The sequence below is a fragment of the Acartia tonsa genome, chromosome 9 (assembly GCF_053477335.1).
Source record: "Acartia tonsa isolate MP-2025a chromosome 9, ASM5347733v1, whole genome shotgun sequence".
Taxonomy (NCBI): Eukaryota; Metazoa; Arthropoda; class Copepoda; order Calanoida; family Acartiidae; genus Acartia; species Acartia tonsa.
Genome location: NC_137268.1, coordinates 43,305,993 through 43,331,161, shown reverse-complemented (window position 1 = coordinate 43,331,161; position 25,169 = coordinate 43,305,993). Strand labels below are relative to the sequence as shown.

Here is a 25,169-nt window from a genome sequence, read left to right as displayed (position 1 = left end):
TTTTTTAAAAAAAATTTTTGTTGTTTAAACTTAAGAAAATATTGGGATTTGAATTCAGAATCCTGATAACAGCAAAAAAATCCAGACAACTATCTGGCCCACGTCGTGTGGACCTTTTTCGTGAGATAGAAAATAGAAAACTCGACTGTGTTTATATTTTCGACGCTATGGGTTTGATATTCAAAGACCGAATTGAAAGTAGTCACAGGGTCCACACATACTCTTTGGACAGTTACTTATTACTCGTGTCTCCTCTATTCTTTTACTTTAATTTATTGTCTGTAGATGAAGGAAGGTGCTATAATCCTTTTTTCGCAACTAAGTTGATTAAAAGTAGCAAAATAAGGCATTCAGAGCTTAGAAAATGATCTTTAAAGATCATGAATATTAATTGCAAATATTTATTAGAAACTAATTTTAGTATTTTCTATTGAACCAAATTTGTTTTTGCATAAAAATGAAATTTAAGGGTCTGGAAAAACGTAGATTGTTTGGAATCCATAGTTGATGGCTTCTTGTCCGGTGTAGGCTGGGTTCCAGTTGTATATCAAATACTCTTCTTCAATCTCTCTAGAAAACAAAACAAGTTCAGTTTAGGATTGAGCTGCGTGGCTGAGACGTTTGATTTTGGTGCGGCTCAAAAGTTCAATTTTTGATAAAAATTGACTTAAAAAACTTAAAAGGGTCATTTGCACATGACAAAACAGAGTGACCAAAATATAATTTATATAAAATCTCTTTATTTATCTAGTCCGGAGCCGAAGCCGTTTTTTAACGAAAATTACGGCTCCAGCAAAATATGGCGGCTCCGGATCCGCAACGCTGGGATTGAGGAAGGGGATATTGAACTGTATATTGGACTGTATATCATGTATTTTACTAAACTTTCACTTATTCGTTGGTTATACGTTATAGTATAAATCAAAAGAATGGGTTATTTAGTTTATCTTCATAGGACATTTACAATGTAGATTTTAAACGTATATAAAGGCCACTAGGGGCACTTGAGGATGGGGGTAAGTCTAGCCCTGTACTTTTATTTGTAGTTCAAAAGAAAAGGTTTTTTTTCATTTTTATGTAATGGTGATTTCACTTGGGAGGGTCGTCCCCCCCCCCCAAAAAAAAAAGCTACTCTGTAAAGGATAACCATATAGGTTCAGTGGTTAGCGATATTCTTGGGGACACAGACTAATAAGATCCTCTTTTAAAGAAGGATATATTTACCTTGAGGGAAAGGTATGGGTACTCTTTCTAGCCTCCTCCACAAAGAAATCTGCAAAGTAGTTGGAAACCTTTACCGCATTTCTAAAAAAATATATTAAAATGCAAGGATTTATTAGATCAATACCTTTAGCTTTAAGTATGTCTTTGTATATCATGCCTATTAACATGAAAAGTTCTAAACGATATCAAATAGGTTTTATTAGGCTACTTTACATATGAAACTAAATAAATAATTATTTTTTAATGATATAATAGTTATTCATCTTATCGTATTATAGACAAGTTTCCGCGGATATCAAAATGAAATTTATAATACAGTTTGTTAGTTCTTAGGGGCTGAAGGTCCGGGCTATCAAAACTGGCTCAGGACCGGTTCAAATCCAGTGGATTTTAATCGCTAACGAATCCATACTGGAAATAAATGTATACACTATGATGCACCTTGAATGCGGAATGCTTTCAAGCTTTGGGGCCCATTCATAGTTGTTCTTCTCAGGGTGGAATTGTACACCATAGATAGGATAGTCCTGAAATAAGTATAACATAAAAGTAACTTTTTATCTTTAAATATAAGATCTCGCTAACTGCTTGACAAAATGATTCTTTGTTTAGGAATTTTCAAGTAGTTCCCAGGCAGGTTTGTTTTTCTTATTGATAGTTGGGTGGGTGAGTTAACCCTCCCAAAAGAAACGTCTTCACACTAGAGCCCCCCTCCGCCTTAAATAGTACTTTACTTTGTAACAAAAACTGAACAATCTAGGGGGAGGAGTTGGTTATTTGATAGATGAATGGCGTTTACCCAATCATGATACACAAAATCACATTTTTAAAGCTTAAATTAACTTGTTATAATAAAAAAGTTATATTTTTTCAAACAGAAATGTATTTTCACCTTTGCTTCAAACATAGAAATAAACTCCATTCCATTCTAAAAAAAAGTAATTGAAGTGATATTAAATAGTTAGGAAAAAATATCAGAATAATTGCTTATATTAATGTATCTAATAATAAAAGTAGTAAGGCTTTTTTGTCTGCTGAAGCATATGATTATAATTATTACTAAGCTTAAATCATCGGATAGAGTTCTTCTTATTAGGGAAGCTTCACTATGGTCCCGAGGTGGTTATAGTCTATTTTACTTTTAGATTTAAGCCTCATGGTTGTTTTATGATATTTTTCTGTCCATTCTTACCCCTTTGAATACTGATCCCCTAAATGCAAGGGGCGCACCCGCTAATTATTTTATATATATATATATTATTAAAGGTTATATTTACTATATCTTCGTTGGTTGAAATAACATTCCAAAATGAATCCATTTCGTACCTAAACAAGGATTTAAATAGTTTAGCTTGTAATACAATTATAAAATTATTAAACAAAAAATACTGTTATAGTACCGATTAAACCAGTTAAATTAAATTGAAATATTTTTAGTATTGAATTTAACTTTTAATGAACCAATTGAGTTCTCCATTATTTAAGCTCCACAGGGGTCCCGGAGTGTTTTTAGGTTATTTTCCTGCTTTCCCTCGGGGCGCAGCCGCTATTAGAGTAAATTATATTGAACTGTAAAGTATAAACTACTTGGTGAAATTTTCCATAGTAAGACACCAATGGTGAAAATTTGAGGTAACTTTTTCTGTAGCTAACACTTCCAACATTTCTGAACTTGCCTAAAAAAGACAATTTTATTCATAAAAAGCGCTTGATCCATAGAAGCTTGCCTAACCAATTGCCCCAAAAATATTTTATATTAATAGTATTCTTTTTATTTACTATCAATAATAATGTAATACAAATTCGTGGCAACGCACCTATAGCTGCGTTTCTTCGTTTTTTCACAGTAGCTTTTCTCCTATTTCTTACCCCTGCGGGGCCAATTGCCCAACCCTGTAGGGCCATCTACTAACCCAATATAACCTAACCTAAAATAACTAATAAAAAGCCAATTTTGAACTACGACGAATCGCCCCTTAAAGAGCGTTGCCACGAAAGAGACTATTCCCCAAAATACAATACATATCATACCTTTAATTAGTAGATCAAAAGAAATAAAATGAATTGGTTGTACTAAAATAATTTCAACTCTGCCTTTGAACTTTTGCTTACGTCGCCGTGTTAAGTTTATCTTACCTCCTTTAAAACTCTGCTATTGGTGAAATTTTCAGTAGGGTTTAAGGGAAGAGCTATATCATTTGCTTCACAACTAAGAAAAAAAATATTGATTTTATAAAGATTTGTAATCTTCTTAAAAATATCACAAAGTTGCTGCTAGAAATCCGATTAATTTCCGATGGAATTAAACCGGTTCTGAGCTATACAGAAAAATCTTAAATCGTATAGTTAAATTTCTACTAAAACTTTCTGTTTTGTTTGCCCAGTAATTTTTCATTTTTTATTATCCGCGGAAAATTTTCTACATTACCCGGCGAAAATAGTTATTTATTGCATCAATTTATAAACAGTTTTCTGCGGATAGAAAAGTAATCCAGGGGTTTTAAAATCGGTTTCAAAGCTATACTATAATAGTTATTTCTCGCATCGTATTATAAACGGCTTTCCGCGGATATAAAATGTACAACTATAAGATGAAAACTAGTTTTTTTAGCCCCGAGGTGCCGAAGGCACCGGATAAAAAACTGGTTTTAATCTTATGATTGTACATTTTTATATTCGTAGAAAGCTGGATATAATACGATGCTAGACATAGTTTTTCGTATGGATGAGAACCGGTTCCTATCCACCGGATTCGAATGAATACGAGAAATACTATTATCCTTCCTATCCCTCCCTGATAATGGAGTTTACAATATAGTCGTCAACATATTAAATGCTTTACTAAAGTCCAACCAACATTTATCTGTTCAGAAATCTCATGATAAAATCTTCTAGGATAAAATTTCCCTCCAAGCCACTTACTTTATTTAATCTCTTACCCGCTTCCCTTTAGCGATTTCCCATTACAAGTTCACCCCCCGATAAATCTGTTATAATATCCTACCTAGCAAGATTACGAACTTCATTGTTGGTCAGGAAAGCCAAAAGTTCGAATCCTATTCACATAGATTATATTTATGGTTTTTAAAGGGAAGCTCTTTGAAAATATAAAGGTGTCAAGAGCAAATGTAAAAGAAAATTAAAGATTATGGAAATAATTTTTATAGGATGCAGTTAACAAAAAAATGGTGTATAGGTTAAATACGAAAGATGGCTTGCAAAAGTGCTTTCCTATTATCTGCGATATTATCAAGGTGAAATTTCTTTAAGCCAAGGATAACTTGTGTCAATGAATCAACCATATAAATATAAACATTTTCCTAGACATGTTCCCCAAATAGGAAAGTGTTCGTCCTGGTCGTTGGCAATCTAAATTATATTTTGAATTAATTCGTAAAATTAGCTTCTGGTACTTTCCCCCAAAGTGCCTATATAGCACAGAATCCTTCCCCCCATGTTATTGAAGAAAATGAAAATAACGATGATGAAAGATTGTTTCCTATGACAAACAAAGCTTGTTTTTGCATGCTTTTTTGTATTCTTGAAAATTAAATTAAATGTTAACTTGTGTAGAACATCATGTTAAGTTGATGCAAATAATGACAAACCCCAAACTGTCCCAGTTTTGAGCAAGACGATTCCTGTGACGTCATATACAAAGTGAAAGGGGGAAGAAAATCTCTTCCCTTTTCTCCCATCTCTTTTGAAGAGATTTTCTTCCCCCCTTCCCTTTTTCTTTCCCGAAACGTATGTGACGTAACTGGAATCGTCTTGCTCAAAACTGGGACAGTTTGGGGTTTGTCCAAATAATATTTAATTAAACTTACCATTGCTTGTTCAAGAAAGTAAGAGCCAACTCTGAAAATATTAAAATAAATCAATAGAGTTATACTTATTTACAATTGTGTTGGGATTATTCTGCAGTTTCATTGGCAGGTTTTAGGTTATTTATACTGAAGGTTCACCTCAATAAAAAATTTACATCTACCCAAAAAATATTTATTTTCTATACTGTGAGGGGATGGAGTGAGTTTTTCCTCTTGGAGCTGAGCCCTTTATGGCTGAAGTTAAAGTTTCTCAATAGATATAATATAACCTATAATATAAAGTTGTAAGACTTTTTTGTCTGTAGTGAAGGATCTCGATAACAACCAAACAGATATGGGTCTTCGTTACAGCAGTGAAGCTTCTTATAGGTCCAGAGAAGGGGTTTAACTATTTTTGAGTAGGGTTCCTCCCCCTTGAAAGAGATATCGCCTCTAGAAAAAGTGAACCATCCGTCCCCCCCAAAAAAGACAGTTTATCTCCTGCCAAAAAAAAATGGTGAGGGAGGGTTGACATTAATCCCATCTCAAGGCACCTAGAGGCTTTAAAAAAAATACGGGGGGGGGGGGGAAAGCTTTAGTGCTCAATACGCCAATTGCAGGAAAGCGCCAAGAATTTACCTGGAATAAGGAGAATCTGATAGAGAAACAGCGCCTCCAGGAATTAGGAGTCCATTCAGGTATTGGAACATCTACATATATAAATTTATAACCAATGGCCACTTTCATTTGACTCTTATTCGATTGATTGTATTTAAAGCAATGGAAGTATGAAGCAGTTAATTAGTAATAATAAAAAAAAACTATCAAAATTTTTTAGAGAGGTCAATTTTTTCTAGGGGAGATTATTTTAGGGTTGCTGTGCCCCCACCCAAAATAGTTATAAACCTCCCAAAACCTATGAGAAGCTACAAAGAAGAACCATATCATTTCAGCGGTTCGAGAGATTCTTCGGTATATACACAAACACACAGTTATCATGTCACTTTTGTATAAAGAGGATGGTCAAAACTTTAGCTAGCTTAATTTTGAAAAAAAACAAGGACAATTAAATTAATAACTGTATGTCACCTGTGTGAAATCTTGATCACTGTTCACAATAATAGGCACAGCTCTAGCTCCTAATCACAAGTAAGTTTATTTTTCTTTTATTTAAATTTTTTTAATATACTATAAATGTTATCAAAGTACTATATTGTTTGTTTAGCGGGACAGACCGACTTATGGAGTAGCTATGTTCCCTTCAATAATAAAGTGCTTGTTAATATTTTTGTTAAATGTATTGTCAAATGTAATTCTACTTTTATTTCTGCCCATTCCTTTTCCCAAATATATAAAGGGAAGGAATCATGTATAATCTGTTGTTAACCCAACCTAAAATGTAAATATTGAATTCGATATTGTTTTGTTTGCCCATAAAGAAACGTGTACAAAGTTACCCTGAGTTATTTGGGTTGAAGCGAAGCTTCTCTACAATCAAGACATTAGTTAATACGCTCTGGACGCACCCATCAGCGTCTAAACCCAAAGTTCTAACTTGTTAATTTTGTATTGCAATGGTCTTTGCTCAGGTAATAGCTTGTATTTTAGGGTATGATAGAATAATAACCTTATAAAAACGGAAATCTATTCCAATTTTAATTCAATTTTCCTAACTAAAAGAAAATACGACAAACAGCCCAGAACAAATGGGAAGTTTTCATGAAAATTTGAAACATCCTAGAACAACTTATAATTGGATTTACCTGCTGCTTCCACCCATTTGACATAGCTGCTTGCAATATAAGTTCCTGATAAATTAAAGTAAAAGAATAGAGGGGGCAAGAATATGTTCACGGGGAGGGTGCCGACTTTCAATAGGGTATTTGAATATCAGTCAATAACGTCGGAAATATTAACAAAGCTAAGTTGCTACAAAAGAGAAGAAAGCAACTTGCTATGAGGCGAAAAAAAACCCACCACTTGTAGATTATACATATATGCTTAAAAATTTATTCATGATAAAGCATTTTAAATTAGAGTATATTAGACAGTTCAGAAATTAAGGGCGTGTTTGTGTGGAGGGGGGTGGGGGTTAGGTATATTATATGAAATAAAGAGGAGCATACAATACATCCTAGTTACTAAAATTAAAGAATGGTTGAAAAAGTTGGATTGAATAAGCTTTTAATTAATTATAAATCATCGTCTTCAATATTTATTTGCCAAAAAATTCTTCTAAACTTTTTATAATACTTCCTAAACACAATCTAAATAAATTGTATAATTTTCACCTGTAATACCAAATTCATTTAGACTCGAAGATACCTCCTGGCTCAAAATACCTTTAAAGAAAAAGAAGCTTTTTATCTACTCCCTATATATTATCTTAGATTTATTTAGTTTATTGGCTATTATTATTACTTGGTAAGTATAAGCTACAAATATTTGTTCTTTTCGTACAATAATTTTCATCCACAGATCGGGAATTTTTGTTTGATTTAATTTGGGGTTTATATTTTTCTGTTTGAAATATATATTATTTTTCAAAACAACAATAAACTTCGAAAATAAGATTTTTGGAATCTGTTATTTAAGGACTAGCTCAAAGCCACCATTTATGAAATTATACAAAGTAAATGAACATATTGACTATCTGGTAATGATTATAGAGTTGCTACGTATTCTAAATTTTCACAAACTTTTACAGGAATAATCATGTCAAGTTTGAAATCGATAGGACAACCAAAACATCGCCAAAATTACTGATAAAATCAATTGGTTGCAGACGGACCAACCTCTAATATAGAAAATAGATTTACTTCATTTTTATCATAAAAAAATACCTATAATAGGTCGGTCAACTGCAAATGCTTGAGAAAACGTAGCAAACAATATTCCAAATATTAACTTCATTTCTATCTGTTAGAATTCATACATAAAATAGAGTATCACAAGAAATCCTTAATAAAATAGGGAGAAAGACTGTGTAAACCGAAATCGACCAGGTTTAGAGACACTATAGCATAATAACAATCAAAAAAGATGAAACAGTGTGCATTGCAAGCTTTAGTTTGGTTTCTTTCTAATTTCTTATTATGTCTTAGCAAAATTAGACTGGAGAAATTAGTTTTAAGTTGATTTATTTTCGCTTACAATGCGCCAAAATTATGTTTTGCATATTCGCACTATAGCACATACGGGAATAGATTTTCATATTATTCTGTCAATATTGCGATTGCATGGCAAAATTTGTAATTTCTTCCTTTTTCGTTGATGTAGGTGATAGAGAAATTTAAAGTTTTGCCATGTGATCACACATGGCCAGATTAGTTGGAATACCCATTCCAGCATAAACAATATTCCGAAAATACAATAAATAATTGTATCATATATTAGTCGAATGAAATTTATCAAAAAACTAAATTAAACAAGTTTGAATTGTGTTATCTTTTGTTTGCCTATGAGATTAGAATTGTAGGTTAGTTTTAATGTGTTTTATTTGTTACTAACCATACTTTTCTACAAGTCAACTGTGATTGTTTGTCCCTCTTGTCTAATTTATTTAGCAGATGTTCAGTGGTCATAACAAAAATAGAAAGATAACTAAAAATTATGAAACCTTTATAAATAAATATATTATTACATATACAATATGTCTTTTGAAGCTTATTTACCATTATTCTAAAAAAAAGTAGAATTTTTTATTGTGAGTTAAACTAAGCCTTCGTGAACACAACGCAATTATACATACGAAACAACAAAAAAATGGAATGAATTAGATTTATTTTACTAAGTAATATTATCAAATCTTGATTCTCTTAGACTACTTGCTTTATAATATTTCTTTAAAATTGTGCATTTTTTACTAAAATCTTTATCAAGTTTTCTTCTACATTCATTACAACACACACCTAAAACATTAAAAGATTATCAATCCTACTATTGTAGTCTATATTAGGATTTTTTGCTATAGTAATTTTAACAGTCCCCATAATCTAGAGTAGGAGAGAATTAAAATAGCCTAAAACCATAAATTTTTTGAGTAATTTGAGAGTTCTTAACAGACTGAGGCTTACCCCCACGTCAATAAATTTAGCTTTATATTAAAAGGCTGCTTTTTAAGGGGGAGGAGGAAGACTTGAAATTGCCCGTAAAATGTAAAGCTATATAAAGAGCCTGATGTTTCTATGATCAAGATAAAAGTACCTATAGCGTCTGTTTTATTATTGTCTAGTTCATTGAATGATCGACTGTCCCAGTACCAGTACAACTCCATCAACTTTGTCATGTCATCAACTTTTCTGTTACATAACAAGTGTACAGGTGTCAAACCTAAAAAATACCAGGAATTATTCTTATATGAAGTAACAGGATGTTTGGCTGACTGTGTGCACTGAAGGATCTCTCTAACCACTAAACCTATATGATTCCCCTTTACAATGTATTTTCTTGTATGCCCTGGGAAGGTTTACAACTAATGTAGGGGTGGGTAAAAATGATCTCCTCCCTAATTTTTTTTTTAAGCCAGACAAACATTCTGTTATTTTAATGGGATAATTATTAGTTTTCTATTAGTAAAACTGTGCCGACAGTTTGCAGTCATATTATAGGGTTACCCTGTGTGCATTCATGGCTTGATAGAATTGTTCTACTTTCGTTAATCTGCAACATTTTCTCAGCAATGATTACATCATCAGTGTAATACAGAGGAGCACGACCATTGCTGTCTAAAAACAAGTATAATAGTTATACAAGGCATTTAAATCAGACAGGTGTAAGATAGAGCCTTGTCCAAGAATTTGTTATTTCAATGGGTAGCTGTTCTTTACAGGTTATCCTCTGATAAATGTGATTGACCGATACAGTGGCGTCTAGAATGGGGGTTTAATGGTATCAACTCTATTTCACCCCTTAAATTGCAAAAGGCCTGCCTTACTCTTTTTCTCCCCTAATAGGTAGCTGTTCTTTACAGGTTATACTCTGATAAATGTGATTGACCGATACAGTGGCGTCTAGAATAGGGGGTTTAATGGTATCAACACTATTACACCCCTTAAATTGCAAATGGCCTGCCTTACTCTTTCCCCTAATGATTTTACACCCCCAGGTGAATTGCTTTGCACACCACACTGGTCCAATACCTGCTTTTGATGGATCAGCTCCATTTTCAAGAAGTGCATCAGCTATTTGCAGCCCAACTTCTGTTTTGCTTAGCAGAGCAAGGTGTAGCGGTGTTAAACCTAAAACAAACAAGGATTAAACATCCAAAACTAAGAAGAAAAGAGACAAATTTACAAAAACAATTGTATTGTAACAGTTTATGTTACTATAGTAGCTGAGCCCTTAGAATCTAGGAGCTTAGTTTCAAAGGGATATGGAAAGGTGGAAAATAGCCTAATACCACCCATACACTTAAATTAAAAAGCAAAAGAGCCTAAATTCATCCTTGAACCTATATGATGCTTCCCTATATTGAAAAAATAATCATAAGCAATCATGAAAAATCATAGAATAAATTCCAGAATTCTTGGCCCTGAGCCCGAGCCAAAGAAGAAGTGATTTATCCTAAAATTATCATTTTTTGTAATGAAAATTCTCTATTATACGATCTACAAAACTTGATTTTTTAGTATGACTTAGAATCAGCTTAATGAATAAGATTCTGATTCATACTATTACATTACCAGCATAATTAAGTTCATTGATCTCTTTTTTAAAGTGGTGTATCAAAAGATTTGAAATCTCCAGATTTTGGTGCTTGATGGCCACATGCAGGGCAGATTGTATGGTGTACTTATTTTCTTCAGGAGACTCAAATTTCTGTTTCAATAATCATTTTTGGTACAGTGATGCAATGGTCGTTTAATTTTAAACTAAATGGCCATAATTAGGCTAGGTTACAAGATATTTTATCTATTACTATCCACTGCACATATAGCATCAAGGGGCTCCATATACGAAGGGAGCTAAGTTTTAGCCTAAAACCATGCAAACTCAAAATAAATACTTAAAACCCTCCTTGATTGTATTCAAATCTTTTAATCTGCAGATGATTTGTTTATCACCATTGGGAATGTACATCAATTTATCATCCATTGTCTTATCTCTTTCTCCAGTAGGATAATAGTTATTTCTCGTATCGTATTATAAACAGCTTTCCACGGATATAGAATGTACAATTATAAGATTAAAACTAGTTTTTTTAGCCCCATGGTGCTGAAGGCACCGGCTAAAAAACTAGTTTTAATCTTATAATTGTACATTTCTATATTCGTAGAAAACTGGATATAATACGATGCTAGACATAGTTTTTTCGTATTCATGAGAACCGGTTCCTATCCACCGGATTCAAATGAATACGAGAAAATGTTTTTGCAACAAAAATGCTATTCCTTGAGTATAGTACATTCTATATCATCACACTCAATAATAGTCTTAGCCAATTCATTGTTGCCTGCTTCAATTGTTTGGTGTAGATAATATACCACTAAAACAAAATAATCAAAGAAGAGATGTAATTAAGATAAAATGATTTTTTTAATTAGTGCACTAAAACTGTATTCAGATTACCCTTTTTCTATCAAACTATGTAAATGGTTAACCTTGCCCACATGTAGAAGCTTAAATAGTAATGAATGGACAGTGAGTTATTAAGAAATGCCTAAATGTAATAGAAATCCCCACCAGAAGAGGTTTATTTGTATATCTGAAATGGCAAAGCTACAAAAATAAATTTGAATAAAAAATAACTAACTCAATCCTTTGGAGAACATCTTGAATTTTATGTCGCAGAACATTTTCTTTTCACTGTAACATAGAAAATTTTCATTTAAATGTATTTGTAAAAATGTGTTAGAAGACATGGCAGAATTATCTACAATATCTCTAAATAGAAGCTTCATACCTAAAAGCCTCCAGATGCACTTGAATTGGAAGGGGGGGGGGGGTAATATAACCACCATACCATATTTTTCTCTTTTTTCTCTTTCAAGAGTAGTGGTACCCTCCCCCAAAAAAGTTATATACCATCCCAGAGATGGGTTTTTAATAAATGCCGCGTTTTTTCGACTATTTTTTAGACATTGATTGATTGAACGAAGACGATGGGAGAGTATACAACATAAGAATTTAAAATTTTAAAATTATTATTTTAGCCATACAACTTAAATCCATTTTCGCTGCATATTTATCAATGCATCTTTTTAGATCTGTATTAGACATTATACAAATGGCCAAAATAATAATTTTAAAATTTTGAATACTTAAGTTGTATACTCTGCTAAAAACCTTATTCCATCTTGAAGAGCAATGCCCCATACGATTTTAACAGAGTATACAACTTGAGAATTCAAAATTTTAAATTATTATTTTAGCCATTTGTATAATGTCTAACACAGCTCTAAAAAGACGCATTAATAAATACGCAGCGAAAATGGATTTAAGTTGTATTAGACATTATACAAATGGCTAAAATAATAATTTTAAAATTTTGAATTCTTATGTTGTATACTCTGTGTTGAAATCCAATCGTCTTCGTTCAATCAATCAATGTCGAAAAAATTGTCGAAAAAAACGCAGCATTTATTAAAAACCCATCTAAGGACCCATGAGAAGCTACATTGTAAAGGAAACAAATCAGTTCAGCCGTCTGAAGTACAGACAGATATCCTGTTACTTATACATAAGGATATAATCAACAATAAAGAATTACAGTTTGAAGCCTTAGCTGCAAATTATTATTTTTGATAGATCTCTTCTACCATTTACATATGGACAAATTGGACATCTAATAAATGTAGAAAAGCTTTGCTTCACAAAATTCTTACTCTTCAGTTTTTAATGATTTATTGGCACAATTCTGTAACATTGGCAGTTCTTTCATTATTTCTGCTTGATAAACTGGTACCACATAACCTTCTGAATATAAGACATGGATTGTTAATTTTTTGTAAGTGATTGTGTATAGTTGCATGTTATATAATAAAGATGTTCTTCACGTGCTTGAATATACTAATAATTTCATCAACTTTACCCCAATATTTCAACAAGGCTCTGTATTAAAAGAGACTGAAAAATAAATTAAAACCATCCTAAGAATTAAATCTGAATATTAACCCTTAACGGTCGGGGGAGAGGGGCGTTGAACGCCCCCCCCATCAGGTTTTTTCTATCTCATTTTCTGTGTGTGAAAGATAAAGAGCCCAAACTGCTTGACTTTTAAAGTATGGGTATGACACATAACTGAGAGTTGGAATTTTTTGAATATCTCCATCCTGGCGGGCACAGGATGCCAGCAAACCTGGCAGGGTCATCCAGGTAAAGAGCAAAAATATTTTTTTGACTAAAACAAAGCATTTTATCATACTAAAATACTAAAAAATCCTCTAGTAGTACATCCTTATGTAAAATACAGGTGTTCAAGTCACTTTCAGGTTCCAGGTATGATCCTGCAGGTCCTGATCCTCCAGGTCTCCAGAAATCTTTAAAAGGCTCCTGTGGCCGCAATTTTTAACTTAGAGACTTCAAATTTTAAACTTAAGCTTTTCTTACATGTCTACATAACGTATTAAAATTTCATGAAGATCCGCCGCCGTTTTCCCGCCGACCGCCGACTGCGGCGGCTGGCAGCTGCCAAGTACAGCTGCGGCCGCTGAAATTTATATTTTGATATTTCTAATGTAAAATTTACATAAAGATAAACATTTTCTGGAAAAAAAATTTTTCTTCTAGCTTCAAAAATAAGAAAATTACAGCCGTTTAAAATTTTTAAGTAAAAAAAGACCTAAAAACAAAGGTTGTTAAATAAAAGGGTGAAGGAAGCGAAAATTGACTTAGACTTATAAAAGGTCGGATATTCATTATCAAACAGGGGACTTGCACAAAAAAATCAGCCCTCTAGCTCTAATAGGAACTGAGATAATAAGGGGGGGCGTTGAACGCCCTCTCCCTGACTGATTAAGGTGCAGCAAGGGGCCCGACTGTAAGGGGTTAAATGGCCTAAAAGCATAACAAGACCTGTGTGAAACTTTCTTTTAAATAGAGAACCCAATCAGTTCAGTAGTTATTGAGATCTAAAGCTTAAGACAAAATACCCTTACTAGTTTCTATAATTGAATATCATTTTGTATTTATTTATCAATATTTTCCCTTTATCTTGAGATGAACAATATCTGGATAATATTAGTACCTTGTCCCTTTGCTTGGAGAACTATAATCAAGAAAGTAAACAGAGCTATCAATTCCACTATTCCTAAAACAGAAACGCTTATGAAAATTAAAGTTATAGAGACAACATTTTGGGGCAGATTTGTATCTTTTCAACACCATTTTAAAAGCATATCCAACTCTAAGTTTAGAAAAATTCCTTTAAAACTCACCGAGAAAGGCATCAAAAACTTTCCAAAGCACACAATTTTCCTCCCTGAGGACAGTATTCTCAGATACTTCAAATCTTTTCATTCCAAACCTTGTGGTTAACCTAACATTAAAACTTTTCAAAACACAAAGATTTATTTCCCTTACTCTGTCTTTAAATTACATAAAATTAGTTGGGTTTTCAATGATAGTTCATGTTTATTTGGGTTTTTATCAGATGATTAATTCTTTATAGCATAGTATTTGTAATAACATGAGAATAGATTTTTCAATTGGAATAAAGATTTTATTCCTCTTTGTATTCCATGGAGAAAAAACTGAAAAAATGACCAGTAAAAAAACGATGAAATTATTTTAAGTTTTAGGTTATCATCCAAGTAAGAATCCTGGTTTAAATTTGTATTAGTAATCATCAAATATATTCAAGATAGGAATCTTCAGGTTTGATAGTTACATACAAATAGAGTGAGGGAATATATGCTCTTTAGATTATGCTTTGCATTTTAAAACTGAACATCAATATCAAATGTTAATAAAATCTTATTTTACTAATGAATTTAATTCTTACTTTCTTATTCTAGTTCTTGTGCTAGTCTGATTTTCTCTTGGGGCTTGTGCCTACACAAATATTAATAATAGGCCATTAAAATAAAAAATCTACAGCATTACCCTTAAAAAAGTTACTTTGAGGATTTCTAGAGCTTAATACTTGGTGTATTTAAAAGTAGAAATGCATAGAGAACATTGATAAATATATGTTTTGGTAATGCACAAGAAATAAGGGCTGCAAACCCTTAAAGCAACTTTTCTATGGGTCATACTGTATAATTTTTCTTATATCATTAACTTAAAGTGATAAAACAACAACAATATTTTAGATTGAAAGATAAAAAAATAAGAAGTGGGATATACAGGCATGCCATTACTATTGAGTAGCTGTGCTTCTAAATAGGATGTAACTTGAAAGCCTTGAACTCTCAAATAAATCATTTAATATGACACAGTAAAGTCTCATCACATTGTGCCATAAGAAATTAAACCGAGTTACTTTTATGGTTCAAATAACATGACAAGTAATAAAGTTAAATTTTAGGATAGATAAGACACAACATAGTAAAGTATATTCATGTTCAAAGTGAGTAACATACAAACATATCTTGATTATAAAATGGCTGCAAAACTAAAAAGATTTATAAAAAGTATACTATGTCTGCCTCTGTTTGTTCTTCTTCTAGTTGAGCTGAATAAAAAATTAAGAAAAATTAAAAGGTGTAGAAAGAGTAAATTTAGTCAGGGAAGATGCCATGTATAGAGTTGCTACGGATCTGGGAAAGTAGTCATTAAGGTACTTTATATTTTAGTTTTGCTACACATCCGGCCCAAAAAAATAGTCAGTTAAAATAAATGAGAAAATAGAGTAGCTGTACCCCCATTCAGCAATGCCACCCAAATCGCACAGTACAGGATTTAAGATTTTTCTCCTTACACTCTAAACGGCCAAGTATTTTAATTACAAATTTTAATTACAAACGCCCAAAATCTAAGTTTACTGTCTGTATAACTCTATTAAAAGTATTACCTGCAAAAGGTTTATTTCTGATTTTTAAAGCCTGTAATAGAACACCATCCATCCAAGTAATATTCCAGAAGTAACATTGTATCAGCTCAATACTATTATACAGCATATGGTTGTATATATGATAATTTTTAATAATTTCAGGTAATAAAAAAATCGTCGAAGGTTTATTTCGGCAACCCTCAAAGTGACTAATCACAGGAAATCCCACCCTTATTTTAAAATAAGTAAAAAATAGGCAGGGTGAGTATTTTAATTATGGTAGTGTTTAACTTTAAATAGTTAAATTAAATTGTAATATTGGGTTAGGGCACTCCACAGGGTTAAGGCCCAGGGCCAAAACCATCTTATTGGTCCTGGAAGGTTTAGAACTATTCTATTGGAGGGTATCAGCAACCTCCCTAAAGAAATCGCCCCATCCAAGATTAAACCTTCTAAAAATATTACTTTTCTTTTTAAAACAAAATTATAAAGGTGGGGTTTAGTTACATCCCCTCCACCCCTTAGGTGCACGTATAGAACTCTAGTGGCATAGCCGCTAATTATTGTTTAAGAAATAATATTATGAAATGTTTAATATATGCAATCCCTGGAGAAAGCTAGAAATATAAGAATAATTTTAAACAAATATTTCAAAACTTCTTGGATTACATTTGTTTGTTCATTGCAGTACCACCTTAAAAGTAACAAAATCATTGTAATGGATAAAATACTATAAAAGTTAGCTCAAAAATAGAATGTTAATAGAGGATTATTAACTAGAAATACAGGATAAAATCTCATAGAACAGTAACATAATTAATACTTTCCCCATATTCATTTTTTTGGAGGAACGTTTGAATTTTTAGTAGCTTAGTCTTAACACATTTAATTGTGTACTTAGTATTGATGCAGAAATATTAGAATGATTGAATTGATTAAAAGAGGACAGGATTCCAATGTTTTGTGTACCCTAGTATAATTCATTAAATTATGTTATTGCTATACTACTTTACTAGTTTTAGACATTCTATATCCGTGTTCTTACCAGGAATCATGTTTGAGAACTCCCATGGCATCATGGGCCAACAAAACAAGAACAACCAAGGATGATAGCTGAACAATAAATCCAAAAACTTTGTTCTTTATCCGAGAGTTTCTCCAGCTCTGTAATACACGGAGAAGATTATTTTTAAGACTTTTAACATTTTAATCATTACAAGTGGCTGCGCTCCTCTAGGGAAACTTAAAGGTGGAAGGAGGGGCTGGAGGTTGAGTTGACTCTACTATTTCAATTTTTGGAGTGACGGCATTTTTTCCAAGGAAGATTTCCATCGGGAGGTTGGAGGTACCTTCCCCAAAAATAGTTATAAACCTTCCAAGTACCTTTAAATAAATTTATTGTTCAGAAAAAACATGTTAACCAAGCGGTTAGTAGGATCCTTTTGTACAGACAAACATACATCCTGTTACTTTTATTTTAGGATTATTTATCTTTAATAAAAACCTTAACTGAATGCTGATCAATATTTGTTGTGTCTCTCCAAAACATTGGCAATACTAACAAGGTCCTTAACCATATTCAGATCAAATACAAATCATCTATTTATTAATAAATTTATAGATATAGATGTATACTCAGACCACTACCTTAATACCCTTATTGGAGACCTTAGGTCCTCGGGTGAGGACACATAGCTATTTAACCCCTAGTCTTTTGCTCTAATTGTTTATCACAGAAATTAATTGCATAATACTTTCAATGTTTATTTCTAGTTACATCTCCAAAACTACTCAACTTAAATTTTAGGAAATCTGTGAATTTATTTTTGGTCATAATAAATTTTTCTTCCCTTAAAAATATATTTTAAAAATCCGCTGAACTGATTAGGCTCTATTCTTTTATATAGCTTTAGAATATAGCTATTGTTCCTGCGGGGGGTTTAAGCTATATTATTGGGGGAGTGGGATAACCCCATTCCCACCAAAAAGGAAAAATATCCTCATCCCCTCATTTTTTAAGGCAAAAACAAATAAGAAACCCACATCATACCATAAGGGCGAAGACCAAATAAAAAAAAGCTACACCACCTCCAAAAGTACCTTTTGTAATTGTAAAGATTTTGCATTTTATGTGTTTAAAACTGTCACAAATATAGGTATTAAGTAAATACTATACAGAATATTGACCATCTTTGTATTGAACTTTTCCTGTCAAAGTGTCTCATACAGTGAAGATATGTCTTGATGAAGAATAGTGAACAGATGTATGGCGACAACAGCAAGAAGAGACAGAAAAATAATGTTGTCGCCATTCCTCCTTTCTGTTCAATTGGAATCAGATCATAGAATAGTCACACGATGAATTTTGTCCCTGAAGGATTGTGTCTTTAAAAATTTATAAGTATAGATATAATCCAGACAGCTTCCTGGCCCAAGTGGTGGAGACCCTTTTTGCCTGCTAGCAAATTGCTGTCTGTTCTTTTGAAGGGACTCTGTTTTTATATTTCCGAGGCTATTATATAAATTAGAAGCCTTGGATATCTTTAATGGTTGAACTGATTTAATTTGCTTTCCTTCTGTAAAGTTAGTTAGGTTTTAGAAGGGTAGGCAAACTCTCATATTAGGCGAATCCCCTAGATAATCTAAGGACAAAGTCAATAACTGCTTTTAAAATTTTAACTTTAATGATAAAGTTTTTAACAAAATTATAAACTTCTATTCTATGGTCCTTTCCTTCCATTCCAAGCTGACTGTTACAAAACACAGTGTCAAAGTCAACCTTTTTTCACAGATTTTTATTCTTAATGATAGAACAAATATTGGTCCGTTTTTGTTTAAATTCAACTTGTTATTTAATATATTATTAATTGTCTTCGTTTTTTTGCTTTTATAAACTAAATACAAAAAAGTTGGGTTTTATCTTTAAAGGTTAAGCTTTTTATAGTGCCTATAAAAAATGGCGTCATACTGACCAACCATTGTTCAATTAAGATGTGTACTGGCGTGCCATTTGTAATTTAGTATGTGTATTTGCCTTTCATTGATCATTTGTATTGTATGACGTCATTTTTTAAGGCACTAAAAAGAACTTCTTCAAAAAGTGGTAAATATTTGTGGAATAAAAATTTCCTGGGAACAATATCCAAAGCAGCACGAACTCCAAATCTAAAAGAAACAGAATTCAAAAAGACAAAAAGAACGCCTATCTACTACTACCCAAAATTACAAAACCTTTACCTATAATGAAAATTGAAAAAACTTTATTAAGTTGTTGGTTATTGGATCATATATGTATAAATAAATATAAACAAAAATATATGTCTTCTAGAAATTCCTTTTTAAGTTTGACGTATTATTAATTCAGTCTAATACAGTTTGTCTGGATCTATCTATGGTAAAAAATCACTAAACGACCAACCTTAATCTTTCAATCATTGGTGGGTCCTTCTGGTAAAGATCAAATAGCCAATGGGAGCTTATACCATAGGTTACTGCTACTACAGAGGTTGCTAGGCTTGTAGTAATTAACAAAAAAATGAATTAATCAATATATGTACAATTAAAACAAATTAGATTGATATTACAAGTACATTATCTAGTCAGCCTAGATACAACTACTAAACCTGTTTAGCAGTTAGCAAAATCTTTAATTACAAACAGACACACAGACAGTTATCCTGCCTCTTCTATTTATAATGCTTGCATATTTCTCTATCATAATAGTTATTTATCGCATCGTAATATTGAAAGCTTTCCTTGGAATTAAAACGAAAATTATATGATTAAAACCAGATTTGTTAGTCTGAGGGGCCAAACAAAATTTAAACAAAAATAATCGTTTTCTTAAAAAACAGCTGATAGCTCCAAAAATAAGAAAATTACTACGTTTTAAATTTTTGAATAAAAATGGATCTAAAAACAAAGAAAAAAATTTAATTTGACTGTCTTAAAGTCGGAAATTCTTTACATCAAACAAGGGAAACATACAAAGATTGTCTAGCTTTAATAGGAGCTAAGATAAAAGGAGGAGGAGGAGGCGGGTCGTTCAGTGCCCCCAACGACCGACTAAGGTTCGAAAAGGGGCTCGACTGTTAACGGTTATAAGCTTTTCTTCAAGTTGAATATCATTTTCTAAATACCTGGCCAGTTCAAGTTTTCTTTCTCCAATGAGAATAACTCTTCCATCCTGTTTTTTAGTTTTATTCCAAGAACAAAAAAAGATTTTATTCCAAGGCTAGCTTGCACACCGCTGGCCGAAAAATTTCTATTTTTGAAAGCCTTTCAAATTTTGTTGGAGGTTACTACTCCCCCTCCCCCCTTTCTTATACTTATGGGGTGACTATGGCGAACTCTGACATTGCATTGGGGTAATCATCCCTTTACTACCACCCCCCTTGGACTTCCTTAAACCCAAAAATATACGCAAGATTATACTGAAAAATCATGTATCAATTTTCCACGAAAAAACTGTACTTATTGTGTGTTAACATCTCACCAATAAAGATTCCTCCTATATTGATTATTACCAATAAATTTAGAAAAAAAACATTAATACATCAAGGCAAAATGGATATATAATACGTGAATATTGTGCCAGGGGAATCTTTGTCGTCATTTTAGGTTTCTATTATATTGATCAAAAATCTCTCACAATACCCACGTATTTTTTATCCATTAATACAGTATATATAATACTTTTGTCTTATTTATAATAAAACTTCCCTTATGTCTGGCTATGAATTCAAAAATCATCACTCCTCCTTTCAATTTTCATATAAGTTAATATTTAAATCACTAATTAAAATAATTAGGAGTAACTGGGTTTATTGCCCTAGGAAAATGGGGATAGATGTCACCGTGTTTGGTCTACCTATAGTATTGACGTCATAGGGAAAGAGAAAGGGAAGAGGGAAAGAAACTCCCTAGAAAAGAAATGCGGTATAGGGTATCTCCTGAATCAATAGAATAGGTAGGCCAAAAGCAGTGACATCTATCCCTATTTTGCTCGGGCACTAAAGACAGTTACTAATTAGGATTTTGGATAACTCTTTAGAGCCAATCAAAACGAACATTTGACAACCTACATAGAAACCAAGCACATAAAAATTATGAATTGACAAATGGACAAAGAAATGAAAAAAGAGAGAAAGAAATGAAAAAGAAAGAATGACATAATCTATAATACAAAGTAGAATGATGTATGTCCGTCCGTCCATCCGTCTGAAGCTTAAGATCTCGGTAACCACTGAACTGATAGGATTCTACTCTTCAGGGAATATACCTACTGGTCCTGTGGTGGTTTTAAGCTATTTTCTTGGGGGTGGGACACCCCCAACCCCCCCAAAAAACATTTTTTTTTTTTTGTAGGAGATATCCTTGGTCCTTTTTTTTATGAGATTTCCTTGGTCCTTCTTATTTTTTTTTGTTTTTTTACGAATTTCACCTTAACTTTTTTATCATCTCTTGGGGCAAAGCCCCTAGAGGCTAGGGGCGAAGCTGCTAGTAATATATATAGTAGTATTTAGATAAAAATCCAGCAATATATCAAAAATTTATTACATTGCCCCTATGGCGATATGAATAAGATAACTGTCTATTGGGTTGCTTTTGTAATGTAGATTTTTGCTGTTGATATCTGTTGTCATCTTTGTATTTTATTATTTAAGATATTGTAGCTTAAACATTATTCTTGTAAATTCAAAAAAATGTATTAACTTGTAACCTTGCAAAAGTATTTGACATATGGATTCACCAGCTATCTCATAGATCTAAAGAAAACAATGATTAAAACATCCATAAGTAGCAAAGCTTTAAATATAAAAGTAAGAATTAATCATTATGATTATTATAAATATTATAATTTTAAGAAAATGAAATTGTACTAAATTTTACAGATTTTTTTTTGCAAAATGTTCCCTAAAATTTTGGCGATTTTGGAGCATTAAAACTGCGTGAGAAAATTGTCGAATTTTAATTTTACCAAAAATATTGTCTAATTTGGAAACAAATTCGACAACGTGTAGATCGTAAAAATTGTCTAAATTTTAGAGCATTTTTGTTAAAATTTCGCTAAAAACGTTGTAAAATTTCTGACCAGGGAAATTGTGAATGTTCTTTTCTTATGGAAATATTTACTCAAAATTAGAAATATCTTTAACATAGCAGCTGAAAAAATTATATTTTTAAAAATGGAAATCCATCTCAAATTTAGAATAACAGACAGACTGACAGACATCAAATTTTTTTCTTGGTTGGGAAGCTACTATTTTATTTGTCCAACCATCCGTGTTATATCAATGTTAATTTCTTTGCTGGTATTTTAGATACATGGCTAAATATGTTTGTGAAGATTCTGCCAACCAATGAACATTTATTATATAACTAATATCATTAGTCTGTCTCTCATGTTCTATGAGACATAAATTTTTTATTATGAAAATTAATTTTTCTCATCTGCTATTGAATTAGGTTGGTTATTTACAGGGATCTAAAAGGATGTGACAATAGCCGATAATTGATGTACATTACCAATTAAGGTACCCAAAATTACCCCTACTGATTGTGATTCAAATGTTTGAACATTCTACTAAATTATTGAACCAACCAATCAAAATTCAATAAAAGTCTCCAAACTGGTTGAACCGACAAATAAGAAAAAGTTATTATGATACTTTGGGAACTTAAATATTAAACAGTCAAATATCTCCTCCCTTCCTGGTTATTTTTGAGTCTAATATTTTGTTGATCAATTCGCATTGTCTGTATAAATTACTTTTTCTTATTAACTCCTTGCCTGTTTTCTATACTTTTATGTTTATGAGCTCTGCTAATTATTGATGTTGTAATCCTTATGCTCACCTTAACATTCATGAATTCAGATTTAAGTTTGAGATTGTCAGGAGAAATACTGACCCTAAAGGCCTTATACACCACTAGTGGCTGAACAAACAGAGCTCTGACCAACAGAAAGATCCTTATATACAAGCAACAGGATGTTTGTGAGTCTGTCTGTCTGTCTGTACCGATGAACCAATATGATTCTCCTTTAAAATCTAGCTTCTCGTATGTCTTGGGAAGGTTTATATCTATTTGGGAGGAAGGTAACACCACCTCCCATGCAATGGAGACCTCTTGAGGCGTAGCTGCTAGTTTATAATTAAAGATCTTAAATAGAAAAATTAAGGTTTACCTCATAAAAACAAAATTTAAACATTTCTATGATTAAAATAATGGGATCTTCAAGGATAAGTCAATAGTTTGGACACTTATGGTTTAACCAATCTATCAAGACATATGTTTTGGGCCAAAAATTATGTTTCTTTTTTAAATTTGAAGCATCAATGTTATTTACAGTTTAATGTCTCCTCCAATTCCATCCCTAACTAACATCGAGAATATTAGAATTAGAATATTGTTTACAAATGAAATTCAGTGTCCCTTATACTTCATGGGAAGTTTCTTTGTAGCAAAAGTTGTCACAAATATAGGTATTACATAAAAGATCTTTTCCTTGCAAGTGATTTGAATGTGATATTTTTAGTAAAGATGAGGTCCACAATCATGGTCATGGCTGGCAAACACAAAATCATTGCTGGACAAATCATCATAATGTTATTTAGTTTCTTTCATAGATAAAACAAGGATGACATCATCCATAAAATCAAAGCTCTAAAAACAGACGGTACGACAAACGGACATTAACACTTGTAGAGTTTGAGAACATAATAAGCGGAATAGTAATTTAGTAGTCTTGAAAAACTTATAAATTTGTTAGAAAAATGCCTAAATACAGTATGATGTTAAAGGACAAACTTACATTTATAGGGCTTTATCATACAGTTGATTCGCTTATAACATTTTACCTCTAAGTTCTAGGAATCATTTTTTCATATGAATTGTATATTTGTAGCATAAAAAAAGATTGTTAAAGGGCTTAGTTTCAAGTCCAAATTTACAAACATAAAGTAATAAAAATAAAATATTTTTATAAATCTCTTATAAGTAGTGTAGGGAAGGTAGTTGTCAAAAATACAAGATATTATGTTAAACTGTATTCTCATACACTCCACATAGGTTTAACACCCCCCAGGTGAATCACTGCGCAGTGCATGCCACTGCTTTTAATTCATTATTGATGATTCCTGAAACAATAGTAACTTGGGCATATGTTTGCTCCCTTCTGAATATGTCTCTGTCTCTGCTGCACGTCTCATTACAAACTTCCTAAAAAATAGCACAGCTATTCTATCAAAACCTAGGAATTGATCTAGCACCCAAATTCATGGGCAATTCTTGATGAAACTTGGTTTAAATATGTAAAATGTGAACTTTTTTAATCCCTAAAAATTTCAGCTATCAAACTTGAAAAGGAGCCGAGAAAATCACGTGTACCCAATAGCATTACGGACTCATACGGACAGAAAAATTAAATTAAAGAGTAGCTATGTTTCTAAAAAAAAGTATCGGTTGTGTTTCTATCTATAGAATAAGTACTATATTCAATTAAACAATACCGACCTTCATAGTTATATAATAATCTGAACAATTTCTCTTTTCCTCTTCAGCATGATTTTTAAAAATCTAAATTTTTAAAAGATTAATTGACGACATGACTGTATTTGTGACAATAAATTTTCAATACTCAAATATGTCATTGAGTTCTAATACGGGCACTAAATAGTGTCAAACTAAAGAAGATCATTACAAGTGTGGTTATGGCATTTGTCGTTGGATATTCTTGGTACAAAATCAAAATTTGCAAAAGATTATGCTTGAAGAAAAAGGTTATTTAATCAAAGGGTCAGTTTTCAAATCTCATTACTTTGCAAAGCAAAAAAATTGACTTATTTTATTTGAAGACAGGGTGGATGTTTTAAAATTACCCAATCAAACTGAGCTTTGAGATAGTAGTTTCTGAGTACCAGTACATCACTACATATATATTAAGTGTTATGGCACCTCTTAAGCAAATTTGATTTTATTTCAATTTTTCATTTAAAATTGGGGAATGCATGCCTTTCCAATTTTTATATTATTTTTACTGCATGCTTCTTTACTTTACTGTCGTTTTCTTATGCCTTGACTTTACAACCTTAGGGTTTTCTATTGAATTTTCACTTGTTAATTGATTTAGTTTAATGTTCAAACGTTTCAACCGATAATTGTTATCTACAGAAGGGATAATTTTGTGTATCATTATCAAGAAC

The 25,169-nt window shown here is 32.0% G+C and overlaps 2 protein-coding genes across 2 annotated transcripts; both read right to left on the bottom strand.

Moving 5' to 3' along the window:
• Positions 1 to 387: 387 nt before the first annotated feature.
• Positions 388 to 8,012, bottom strand: LOC145327889 (gamma-glutamyl hydrolase-like). Its single transcript, XM_080171419.1, has 15 exons — positions 7,874 to 8,012; positions 7,322 to 7,372; positions 6,794 to 6,838; positions 6,120 to 6,169; positions 5,670 to 5,740; positions 5,052 to 5,082; positions 4,548 to 4,593; positions 4,229 to 4,283; positions 3,361 to 3,433; positions 2,812 to 2,900; positions 2,502 to 2,550; positions 2,117 to 2,152; positions 1,666 to 1,751; positions 1,225 to 1,305; positions 388 to 570 (listed from the first exon to the last, which is right to left on the bottom strand). The coding sequence occupies exons 1-15, from the start codon at positions 7,941 to 7,943 to the stop codon at positions 465 to 467; spliced, it is 939 nt and encodes a 312-aa protein (XP_080027545.1). The 5' UTR covers positions 7,944 to 8,012; the 3' UTR covers positions 388 to 464.
• Positions 8,013 to 8,796: 784 nt separating this feature from the next.
• Positions 8,797 to 24,898, bottom strand: LOC145329009 (uncharacterized). Its single transcript, XM_080173006.1, has 28 exons — positions 24,846 to 24,898; positions 24,481 to 24,543; positions 24,108 to 24,186; positions 23,475 to 23,557; positions 22,822 to 22,920; positions 21,686 to 21,731; positions 20,688 to 20,723; positions 20,103 to 20,151; positions 19,382 to 19,477; positions 19,095 to 19,128; positions 18,699 to 18,744; positions 18,174 to 18,286; positions 17,468 to 17,533; positions 17,009 to 17,127; positions 16,573 to 16,657; positions 15,985 to 16,078; positions 15,611 to 15,645; positions 14,974 to 15,023; positions 14,408 to 14,508; positions 14,218 to 14,280; positions 12,857 to 12,947; positions 11,785 to 11,837; positions 11,425 to 11,517; positions 10,715 to 10,852; positions 10,172 to 10,270; positions 9,647 to 9,757; positions 9,237 to 9,362; positions 8,797 to 8,941 (listed from the first exon to the last, which is right to left on the bottom strand). The coding sequence occupies exons 2-28, from the start codon at positions 24,484 to 24,486 to the stop codon at positions 8,820 to 8,822; spliced, it is 2,133 nt and encodes a 710-aa protein (XP_080029132.1). The 5' UTR covers positions 24,487 to 24,543; positions 24,846 to 24,898; the 3' UTR covers positions 8,797 to 8,819.
• Between the last annotated feature and the right edge of the window lie 271 nt (positions 24,899 to 25,169).